At 44.8% G+C, this 12,551-nt stretch overlaps 1 protein-coding gene across 2 annotated transcripts in view; it reads left to right on the top strand.

The window, feature by feature from the left end:
- The window catches only part of LOC139541287 (E3 ubiquitin-protein ligase SH3RF1-like), a 76,930-nt gene that overhangs the window by 61,051 nt on the left and 3,328 nt on the right, over nucleotides 1–12,551 (top strand). Inside the window, exons 9-11 of one of the 2 annotated variants that reach the window (XM_071345760.1) lie at nucleotides 10,824–11,101; nucleotides 11,236–11,552; nucleotides 12,120–12,481. In XM_071345760.1, the coding sequence (XP_071201861.1) occupies nucleotides 10,824–11,101; nucleotides 11,236–11,552; nucleotides 12,120–12,481 (957 nt within the window). The remainder of the gene's footprint in view (nucleotides 1–10,823; nucleotides 11,102–11,235; nucleotides 11,553–12,119; nucleotides 12,482–12,551) is intronic. The other variant, XM_071345761.1, reaches the window with a different exon arrangement.

A 12,551-nucleotide genomic window follows, 5' to 3' on the forward strand; every position in this document is an offset into this window, starting at 1 on the left:
ACACTACATGACCAAAAGTATGTGGACTGGGCTCGGACTCGTCGAACATCTCATTCCTTTGCTGTTATAACCGCCTCAAGTTCTTCCACACTGATCTTAACCAACCATTTCTGTATGGACTTTGCTTTGTGCATGGGGGCATTGTCATGCTGAAACAGGCAAGGGCCTTCCCCAAACTGTTGCCACAAAGTTTGGCTCCCGAGTGGTGCAGCGGTGTAAGGTGGTGCAGCGGTGTAAGGCACTGCATCACAGTGCTAGAGGCGTCACTACAGACCATGGTTCGATCCCGGGCTGTATCACAACTGGCTGTGATCGGGAGTCTCATAGAGCGGCGCACAATTGACCCAGTGCCGTCCGGGTTAGGGGAGAGCTTGGCCGGGGTAGGCTGTTATTGTAAAATAAGAATTTGTTCTTAACTGACTTGCCTAGTTAAATAAAAGGTTAAATCAAAGTTGGAAGCAGAAAATCACCTAGAATGTCATTGTATGCTGTAGCATTAAGATGTCCCTTCACTGGAACTAAAGCGCCTAGCCCGAACCATGAAAAACAGCCCCAGACCATTATTCCTCCTCCACCAAACTTTACAGTTGGCACAATGCAATGGGGCAGGTAGTGTTCTAGATTCATCCAGATTCATCAGTCGGACTGCCAGATGGTGAAGCATGATCCATCACTCAACGCGTTTCCACTGCTCCAGAGTCCAATGGCGGCGAGCTTTACACCATTCCAATCGGCGCTTGTTATTGCGCATGGTGATCTTAGTCTTGTGTGCGGCTGCTCAGCCATGTAAACCCATTTCATGAAGCTCCCAACGAAGTTATTTTGCAGACGTTGTTTCCAGAGACAGTTTGGAACTCGGTAGTGAGTGGTGCAACCGAGGATAGTTCATTTTTACACGCTTTAGCACTCGGTGGCCCTGTTCTGTGAGCTTGTGTGACCTACCACTTTGACGAACCGACTTGTTGGAAAGGTGGCATCCTATGACGGTAAAGCCATTCTACTGCCAATGTTTGTCTATGGAGATTGCATGGCTGTGTGCTCGATTTTAAAGAGACATGGATTGTTTATGTTCAGAGGGTAGTGCTGAGCGATTAGTGCTTTTTGAGGTTGTTTCGGTTCGGTTATTAGAGTCACTGTTTTCAACTTCGGTTTCTATAAAACATTTTTTTTTACATGAAATGCATTAGGAAATAAAGATGTTACTTAGATTTAAAAAACTACATTTTAATGGAAATTCCAAGACCAAAAATAGTCAACCATAGTCTCTGATCAGGTCCACATCAATAGAAAAATAGGAAATTGCTATGAAATAATAAAATATTTCAGTTGTGAATATTACTTAATTTATATTTGATTACTTCATTCCTTAAAGTAATCATCTGCTCAGGCAGTTGCAGTCAGCCAGCCAGCCAGGCCATCTAATGTTTTGTGCTCCCCATACTGTACTGTCTTTAGTCATCCTAGTTAGCTAGCCTGCCTAATTATGCTGCAGAGCTGTCTGACGATATAATTTTACTAGTTCTTCAAAGTAGATTAGGCATACTTTCACAAACTGTCTCTCTCATCGTTGTGTACATTCCTCTCTCATGCGGTCTATGCTGTATCAGTCCAAAGATCTATATAATGACGAGAGATGCTCATGTCTCCGCCCAAACAATCGGAGTCGTTGTCCCAATAGCACTGCTGGGTGATTTGAAACGTCAGTCAATCCGATCAATAATATAATAATACTCTTAGCAAAATCTATAATTTACAATCTTTAGAAACTTTTAGAATGAATAGGTTCAGAACTTTTGTGAAACAGCACAGTGGAAAAATATATTGCAGCTAGAAATCAAAACTGGATGGTGTTCAGAGATGGATGGATGGGAGGGGTTGAGGGTAGTTGAAGCCTGGGACTAAAAACAAACAAAAGAGAACTAAAGTAATATATACTGTGCCCGTAAACTGTATATAAACTCAGCAAAAAAAGAAACGTCTCTTTTTCAGGACCCTGTCTTTCAAAGATAATTCGTAAAAATCCAAATAACTTCACAGATCTTCATTGTAAAGGGTTTAAACACATGCTTGTTCAATGAACCATAAACTATTAATGAACATGCACCTGTGGAACAGTCGTTAAGACACTAACAGCTTACAGACGGTAGACAATTATGGTCACAGTTATGAAAACTTAGGACACTAAAGAGGCCTTTCTACTGACTCTGAAAATCACCAAAAGAAAGATGCCCAGGGTCCCTGCTCATCTGTGTGAACGTGCCTTAGGCATGCTGCAAGGAGGCATGAGGACTGCAGATGTGGCCACGGCAATAAATTGCAATGTCCGAACTGTGAGACGCCTAAGACAGTGCTACAGGGAGACAGGATGGACAGCTGATCGTCCTCGCAGTGGCAGACCACGTGTAACAACACCTGCACAGGATCGGTACATCCAAACATCATACCTGCGGGACAGGTACAGGATGGCAACAACTGCCCGAGTTACACCAGGAACGCACAATCCCTCCAGTGCTCACACTGTCGGCAATATTCTGAGAGAGGCTGGGTTGAGGGCTTGTAGGCCTGTTGTAAGGCAGGTCCTCATCAGACATCACCGTTAACAGCGTTGCCTATGGTTACAAACCCACTGTTGCTGGACCAGACAGGACTGGCAAAAAGTGCTCTTCACTGACGAGTCGCAGGTTTGTCTCACCAGCGGTGATGGTCGTATTTGCGTTTATCGTCGAAGGAATGAGCGTTACGCCGAGGCCTGTACTCTGGAGTGGGATCGATTTGGAGGTGGAGGGTCCGTCATGATCTGGGGCGGTGTGTCACAGCATCATCTGACTGAGCTTGTTGTCATTGCAGGCAATCTCAACGCTGTGCGTTACAGGGAAGACATCCTCCTCTCTCATGTGGTACCCTTCCTGCAGGCTCATCCTGACATGACCCTACAGCATGACAATGCCACCAGCCATACTGCTCGTTCTGTGCGTGATTTCCTGCAAGACAGGAATGTCAGTGTTCTGCCATGGCCAGCGAAGAGCCCGGATCTCAATCCCATTGAGCACGTCTGGGACCTGTTGGATCGGAGGGTGAGGGCTTGGGCCATTTCCCCCCCAGAAATGTACGACAACTTGCAGGTGCCTTGGTGGAAGAGTGGGGTAACATCTCACAGCAAATCTGGTGCAGTCCATGAGGAGGAGATGCACTGCAGTACTTAACCTCTCTTGGGCAAGTGAGACGGTAGCGTCCCACCTCTACAGCAGCCAGTGAAACTGCTGGGCGCCAAATTCAAATATAAAGATTCAGAAAACAAAACATATTTTACATGGGTTTAAAGATTAACTGCTTGTGAATCCGACCACGGTGTCAGATTTTTAAAATGCTTTACGGCGAAAGCATACATTACGATTATGAGAACATAGCCCACTAGACAAATCATTACAAACAGTAACCAGCCAGGTAGAACAGTTACACAATTTAGAAATAGAGATAAAATGAATCCCTTTGATGATCTACATATGGTTGCATTCAGCAGACATTCATTTACTCAATAAATATTATTTTTGTTCGATAAAGTCTCTTTATACCCAAAAACCTCTGTTTTGTTTGCGCGTTTTCTTCAGTAATCCACAGGCTGAAACAAAGTAAAAAACGGAAAGACAAAAAAATACAAATTGTATCCGTAAAGTTCATAGAAACATGTCAAATTATGTTTATATTCAAACCTCAGGTTGTTTTTAGCCTAAATAATCAATAATATTTCAACCGGACAATAACGTCGTCAATATAAAATGTAAACAAGAAACGCACTCTCTCGGTCTTGCGCAGGAAAAAGCTCTGTGACACGGCAGGGTCCACTCATTCAGACTGCTCTTACTTCTTCATTTTTCAGAATACAAGCCTGAAACATTTTCTGAGGACTGTTGACATCTAGTGGAAGGCATATAAACTGCATTTTGAGTCCTAAGTCAATGGATACTGTATTGGCATTGAATAGAAAACAAAAACAAAAAAACTACTTCCTGAATGGATTTCTCATGTTTTTGCCTGCCAAATCAGTTCTGTTATACCCACAGACACTATTTTAACAGTTTTGGAAACTTTAGAGTGTTTTCTATCCAAATCTACCAGTTATATGCGTATCATATATTCTGGGCCCGAGATGCAGGCATTTTAATTTGGGCATGCATTTCATCCAAAATTCCGAATGCTGCCCCCTACCCTAGAGAAGTTAATGCAGCTGGTGGCCACACCAGATATTGACTTACTTTTTGATCTTTACCCCCCCTTTGTTCAGGGACACATTATTCAATTTCTGTTAGTCACATGTCTGTGGAACTTGTTCAGTTTGTCTGTTGAAACCTATGTTCTTACAAATCTTTACACATGTTAAGTTTGCTGAAAATAAATGCAGTTGATAGTGAGAGGACATTTCTATTTTTGCTGAGTTTAGTATGTATAAGCTGGAAGTAGAAGCCTAACAGGCTGACCATACCGGACGTGTTGCAAATTAAATTTACACATACTTTATTCAATCATTGCACCCACACTGCTTTCTTGCGTCAGTGTTGTAATGCCCTAAAATAGAACTTGGTTCTAATTGTGACGCTCGACGAGCTGCAAGTCCTGCCTCTCCCGTCTCCTCATTGGTTTTTAGGAGCATATGCCCACGTGGGTGGTTGAAAGATGAACTGAGTTTAACATTCCAGTCGGTTGTGGTAATGCACCTTAAAGTTGGTTGCCAACCGCCATATAATGTACGAAGAAGAAGAAGCCTGAAGAAAGGAGGAGAGATTACTAGAAACAAACTCGGTTGACCGTTTTATCTGTGGATTAATTGTCGGAGTAGAGGACCTTGTGCATTTCAGGTAAAATAATAACCCAATGTTTATATCCCAGGACAAATTAGCTAGCAACAGCAAGCTAGCTAGCTTAATTGCCATAAATGTTTAATGCTTTTCGACCTGTCTCTAAGTTAATATAATTGATTCAGAGTTTGTTTTGATATTTCAACCTGTGTGTCCTGATCGCGTCTGGTGTGGGTGGACAAAATCAACTTGCGCTCGTGGTCTGGTTAGCATTTAAGTGTTGTTCAGTAGTTTACTTCAATTAGGGGAGGGGTGGTAGGGTTAAGGGAAAATAATGAAGGAATTTTTTTACATTTCTATTTACAAAAATATATTGCAAATGATGCAGAGGATTATCTGCAATATTAAAGCTGATCTACCCCCCCCCCCCCCCCAAAAAAAAAGAACAAAAAATATAAACGCAACATTGAAACTGTTGGTCTAAAAGATCCCAGAAATGTTGCATACGCACAAATCTTACTTCTCTCAAATTGTGCACAAATTTGTTTACATCCCTGTTGGTGAGCATTTGTCCTCCTTTGCCAGGATAATCCATTCACCTGACAGGTGTGGCATATCAAGAAGCTGATTAAATAGCATTATCATTACACAGGTGCACCTTTTGCTGGGGACAATAAAAGGCCACAAATGTGCAGTTTTGTTACACAACAAAATGCCACAGATGTCTCAAGTTTTGAGGGAGGGTGCAATTGGCATGCTGACTGGAGGAATGTCCACCAGAGCTGTTGCCGGAGAATTTAATGTTCATTTTCTCTACTATAAGCCGCATCCAATGTTTTAGAGAATTTGGAAACACTTCCAAACGGCCTGACAACCGTAGACCATGTGTAACCATGCAAGTGCAGGACCTCAACATTCCCACATATGCTGCGCAATTGTTGGCTGCTTTTCTTTCACTCTGTGGTCCAACTCATCCCAAACCATCTCAATTGGGTTGAGGTTGGGTGATTGTGGAGGCCAGGTCATCTGATGCAGCACTCCATCACTCTCATTCTTGGTCAAACAGCCCTTACACAGCCTGGAGGTGTGTTTTGGGTCATTGTCCTGTTGAAAAACAAATGTTAGTCCCACTAAGCGCAAACCAGATGGGACGGTGTATCGCTGCGGAATGCTGTGGTAGCCATGCTGGTTAAGTTAGCCTTGAATTAAAAATAAATCTGACAGTGTCACCAGCAAAGCACCATCACACAACCTCCTCCATGCTTCACGGTGGGAACCACACATGCGGAGATCATCCATTCACCTACCAAAAATCTCATGTTTCTTGGCCCAAGCAAGTGTCTTCTCATTGGTATCCTTTAGTAGTGGTTTCTTTGCAGCAATTCGACCATGAAGGCCTGACACACACAGTCTCCTCTGAACAGTTGATGTTGAGATGTCTGTTAATTGAACTCTGTGAAGCATTTATTTGGGCTGTAATCTGAGGTGCAGTTAACTCTAATGAATGTAGCTCTGCTGCAGAGTAACTCTGGGTCTTCCTTTCCTGTGGCGGTCCTCATGAGCCAGTTTCATCATAGCGCTTGATGGTTTTTGCGACTGCACTTGAAGAAACTTTCAAGGTATTGACTGACCTTCATGTCTTAGTAATGATCTACTGTCGTTTCTCTTTGCTTATTTGAGCTGTTCTTGCCATACTGATTTTTTCCCCCCACCTTTATTTAACCAGGTAAGCTAGTTGAGAACAAGTTCTCATTTACAACTGCGACCTGGCCAAGATAAAGCAAAGCAGTGCGACAGAAACAACAACACAGAGTTACTCATGGAATAAACAAGCGTACAGTCAATAACACAATAGAAAAAAAGCTTTACCTAGCATAGACTTATAGATGACCTGGAGCCAGTGGGTCTGGCGATGAGTATGTAGTGAGGGCCAGCCAACTAGAGCATACAGGTCGCAGTGGTGGGTGGTATAAGGCGCTTTGGTAACAAAATGGATGGCACTGTGATAGTCTTCATCCAATTTGCTGAGTAGATTATTGGAAGCTATTTTGTAGATGACATCGCCGAAGTCGAGGATCGGTAGAAAAGTCAGTTTTACTAGGGTAAGTTTGGCGGCGTGAGTGAAGGAGGCTTTGTTGCGAAATAGAAAGTCGATTCTAGATTTTATTTTATATTGGAGATGTTTGATATGAGTCTGGAAGGAGAGTTTGCAGTCTAGCCAGACACCTATGTATTTGTAGTTGTCCACGTATTCTAGGTCAGAACCGTCCAGAGTAGTGATGCTAGTCGGGCGGGCGGTTGCGGGCAGCAAACGGTTGAAAAGCATGCATTTGGTTTTACTAGCGTTTAAGAGCAGTTGGAGGCCACGGAAGGAGTGTTGTATGGCAATGAAGCTCGTTTGGAGGTCAGTTAAGTGTCCAAAGATGGGCCAGATGTATACCGAATGGTGTCGTCTGCGTAGGTGGATCAGGGAATCACCCGCAGCAAGAGCGACATCGTTGATATATTCAGAGAAAAGAGTCAGCCCGAGAATTGAACCCTGTGGTACCCCCATAGAGACTGCCAGAGGTCCGGACAAAAGGCCCTCCGATTTGACACAATGAACCTTGTCTGCGAGGTAGTTTGTGAACCAGGTGAGGCAGTCATTTGAGAAACCAAGGCTATTGAGTCTGCCAATAAGAATACGGTGATTGACAGAGTCGAAAGCCTTGGCCAGGTCGATGAAGACGGCTGCACAGTACTGTCTTTTATTGATGGCGGTTATGATATTGTTTAGTACCTTGAGCGTGGCTGAGGTGCACCCATGACCAGCTCGGAAACCGGATTGCACAGCGAAGAAGATACGGTGGGATTCGAAATGGTCAGTGTTCTGTTTATTAACTTGGCTTTCGAAGACTTTAGAAAGGCAGGGCAGGATGGATATAGGTCTATAACAGTTTGGGTCTAGAGTGTCACCCCCTTTGAAGAGGAGGATGACCGCGGCAGCTTTCCAATCTTTAGGGATCTCGGACGATACGAAAGAGAGGTTGAACAGACTGGTAATAGGGGTTGCAACAATGGCGGCGGATAACTTTAGAAAGAGACGGTCCAGATTGTCTAACCCAGCTGATTTGTACAGGTCCAGGTTTTGCAGCTCTTTCAGAACATCTGCCATGTTCTGGAGAAGCTGGGGAGGCTTGTGCAAGTAGCTGCGGGGGGTGCGGAGCTGTTGGCCGGGTTTGGGGTAGCCAGGAGGAAAGCATGGCCAGCCGTAGAGAAATGCTTATTGAAATTTTCGATTATCATGGATTTATCGGTGGTGACCGTGTTACCTAGCCTCAGTGCAGTTGGGAGGAGGTGCTCTTGTTCTCCATGGACTTTACCGTGTCCCAAAACTTTTTGGAGTTAGAGCTACAGGATGCAAATTTCTGTTTGAAAAGTTAGTCTTTGCTTTCCTGACTGACTGCGTGTATTGGTTCCTGACTTCCCTGAACAGTTGCATATCGCGGGGACTATTCGATGCTATTGCAGTCCGCCACAGGATGTTTTTGTGCTGGTCAAGGGCAGTCAGGTCTGGAGTAAACCAAGGGCTATATCTGTTCTTAGTTCTACATTTTTTGAAAGGGGCATGCTTATTTAAGATGGTGAGGAAATTACTTTTAAAGAACGACCAGGCATCCTCGACTGACGGGATGAGGTCAATATCCTTCCAGGATACCCCGGGCCAGGTTGATTAGAAAGGCCTGCTCGCAGAAGTGTTTTAGGGAGCGTTTGACAGTGATGAGGGGTGGTCGTTTGACCGCGGACCCATAGCGGATGTAGGCAGTGATCGCTGAGATCCTGATTGAAAACAGCAGAGGTGTATTTGGAGGGCAAGTTGGTCAGGATAATATCTATGAGGGTGCCCATGTTTACGGATTTAGGGTTGTACCTGGTGGTTTCCTTGATAATTTGTGTGAGATTGAGGGCATCTAGCTTAGATTGTAGGACTGCTGGGGTGTTAAGCATATCCCAGTTCAGGTAACCTAACAGAACGAACTCTGAAGATCGATGGGGGGCAATCAATTCACATATGGTGTCCAGGGCACAGCTGGGAGCTGAGGGGGGTCTGTAACAGGCGGCAGCAGTGTGAGACTTATTTCTGGAGAGATTCATTTGGTATGTTACCGAATAGATTTATCTTCTTTATTCCACCCCTACAAACACAACTGATTGGCTCAAATGCGTTAAGGAAAGAAATTCCACAAAGGAACTTTTACCAAGGCACACCTGTTAATTGAAATGCATTCCAGGTGACTACCTCAAGCTGGTTGATAGAATGCCAAGAGTGTGCAAAGCTGTCATCAAGGCAAAGAGTGGCTACTTTGAAGAATCTCAAATATAAAATGTATTTTGATTTGTTTAACACTTTTCTGGTTACTACATGATTCCATATGTGTTATTTCACAGTTTTGATGTCTTCACTATTATTCTACAATGTAGAAAATAGTGAAAATAAAGAGAAACCCTTGAATGAGTAGGTGTCCAAACTTTTGACCGACACTGTGTGTGTGTGTGTGTGTATACACTACCATTCAAAAGTTTGGGGGCACTTAGAAATGTCCTTGTTTTTTAAAGAAAAGCAACAAAAAAAATTCCATTCAAATAACATCAAATTGATCAGAAATACAGTGTAGACATTGTTCATGTTGTAAATGACTATTGTAGCTGGAAATGTCAGTAAAAAAAAAAAATGTTTTAATGGAATATCTACATAGGCGTACAGAGGCCCATTATCAGCAACCATCACTCCTGTGTTCCAATGGCACGTTGTGTTAGCTAATACAAGTTTATCATTTTAAAAGGCTAATTGATCATTAGAAAACCCTTTTGCAATTATGTTAGCACAGCTGAAAACTGTTGTGCTGATTTAAAGAAACAATGAAATTGGCCTTCTTTAGACTAGTTGAGTATCTGGAGCATCATCATTTGTGGGTTCGATTGCAGCGTCAAAATGGCCTTACAAGTCCTCAACTGGCAGCTTCATTAAATAGTACCCGCAAAACACCAGTCTCAACGTCAACAGTGAAGAGGCGACTCCGGGATGCTGGCCTTCTAGGCAGAGTTGCAAAGAAAAAGCCATATCTGACTGGCCAATAAAAAGAAAAGATTAAGATGGGCAAAAGAACACAGACACTGGACAGAATAACTCTGCCTAGAAGGCCAGCATCCCGGAGTTGCCTCTTCACTGTTGACATTGAGACTGGTGTTTTGCGGGTACTATTTAATGGAGCTGCCTGTTGTGGACTTGTGAGAGGCGTCTGTTTCTCAAACTAGACACTCTAATGTACTTGTCCTCTTGCTCAGTTGTGCACCGGGGCCTCCCACTCCTCCTTCTTTTCTGGTCAGAGCCAGTTTGCACTGTTTTGTGAAGGGAGTAGTACACAGCGTTGTACGAGATCTTCAGTTTCTTGGCAATTTCTCGCATGGAGTAGCCTTCATTTCTCAGAACAAGAATAGACTGACGAGTTTCAGAAGAAAGTTATTTCTTTCTGGCCGTTTTGAGCCTGTAATCGAACCCACACATGCTGATGCTCCAGATACTCAACTAGTCTAAAGAAGGACAGTTGTATTGCTTCTTTAATCAGAACAACAGTTTTCAGCTGTGCTAACATAATTGCTAAATAGTTTTCTAATGATCAGTTAGCTAATCCAAGTTTATTTTAAAAGGCTAAAAGTTTATTTTAAAAGGCTAACACAACGTGCCGTTGGAACACAGGAGTGATGGTTGCTGATAATGGGCCTCTGTACGCCTATGTAGATATTCCATAAAGAATCGGCCATTTCCAGCTACAATAGTCATTTACAACATTAACAATGTCTACACTGTATTCCTGATCAATTTGATGTTATTTTAATGGACATAAAATGTGCTCTTTCAAAAACAAGGACATTTCTAAGTGACCCCAAACTTTTGAACGGTGGTGTATGCACACACACTGATTATCTCTGTATATGCAGCTACCTTAAGGCTCCCAGCCCTTACCCCTCTCCTCTTGTTGGTCCCATTAGGACGGCATCAGGCAGCACCCAGCCCAAGGTGCCCCTGACTCTGTGCACCCAGGCTGGGCGAGGGGTCACCATCGTCAGCCCCTCCACTTCTCTGGGGGCGATCGTTCCAGGGCCTGACTTCAACAAGCCCCTGCCCATCTGTCCCGGCCCTGCCCCCTCCAGCCCTTTACCTGCTGCCATGGTGACGGCTGCTCACGTGCCGACCGGACAGGCCAAGGTTCTCATGCACATGACCTCCCAGATGACTGTTAACCAGGCACGCAATGCTGTCAGGACAGGTAGGGTCACCTACTAGGGGAATGGAGGTGTGCATTCTATGTAGCCTGAGGGTGGGATAGTGTATTTGATAATGAATATATAGGGAAATGGTATGTGTGTATGATCTAACCCTGTGCCTCTCCTCTGGCCCCAGCAGCCTGCCACAGTCAGGACCGGCCCACCGCTGCTGTGACACCCATCCAGTCCCAGACCTCTGTAGCCTATCTGCCCCACCTGGCCGTGTGCCAGTCCCAGCCCTCCTCCTCCAACCCTGCCCAGGGCTGTGTCCGTGCCGGTGTGGCATTGGGCTGTGCCGCCGCCTCCCTCACTCCGCCCAACGTCAGTGCCGCCTCGCTGGATCGTGATGCCCTGCGACCAGTGGCAGACCTCACCATGCCCGTCGCCCCAGGCAACGGCAACTCCACGTCAGCGAATTCCTCCCTTGCCTGTCGGCTGGACAAGGACGGCAAGGTGGGCATTCATGATAGCACCCTAGCCATCTGTATTGTTATCAACAATGTTAGCATATTTCTCATGTTTGCATGTACTTCTATTATGCCTAGCATATTTGGCTGGTGTTCAACACGTCTACAGTGGATTCCAAAATTATTTGACAATCGCCTGGAGTGTCTGGTGCTCTTGTTTACTGCAGAGTATTTTGAATACCATGTCCGCTGTATGTTGTTGAACACAGATATTCCAGTTTATCTTCAGAAACAAATTGACGCACAACGCTCAGTCTGTTTCACGGGCGAGCCTTGGGAATTGAGTTAAGAGACTAGAGATGGGAGTCAGTCCAGGCCAGCCAACACACACAGAAGAGGCAGCTGGCAGCAGGCCAGATGATGACATTACAACCCTGATTAGTCAGCCAACAACCTAATGACCAAGACCATGGTTTCTGTTTATGCAGATTCTAATGTCCACACAATGAATTCCTGTAAGACAGTCTATATCCAGCCTACGCCGTTGTCAGACAAGTGCAACATAATTTACTTTTTTCTCTCGCTTTCTCTGTTTCGTTCTGTCGTTCTGCAGAGGGAGAAGAAAGGTCTTCTGAAGCTGTTGTCATCTAACAAGAAGAAGTGTCGCCCTTCTCCCCCCTCCTCCCCCACCCTGGAGGCAGAACAGGCTGCCACGGGGGAGGTCTTCCAAAGGGCCATGGGCCCTGACACCACCCCCTCCCCCTCGTTCTCCTCCACCACCGTTGGCATGGGTAACCATGGCCGTGCAGTCCCCTGCCCCATGGAGCCTGAGCCTACTTTACCCACCACCCCAGAGTTAACACAACGTAAGAGCAGCCCACTGGATGGCTCTGCCCCCATCGCCCCGCCCCCTCGCCAGGCATGCTCCTCCCTCATCTCCCAGCAGCACGATGCTCGGCCAATCATATGCGAGAGGTACTTAATTTATTATATCGTAGGACAGTGACATGTAATGAATAAAATGGGCTGTCTGATGTGTATCTGT

The sequence above is a fragment of the Salvelinus alpinus genome, chromosome 16, assembly GCF_045679555.1.
Source record: "Salvelinus alpinus chromosome 16, SLU_Salpinus.1, whole genome shotgun sequence".
NCBI lineage: Eukaryota > Metazoa > Chordata > Actinopteri > Salmoniformes > Salmonidae > Salvelinus > Salvelinus alpinus.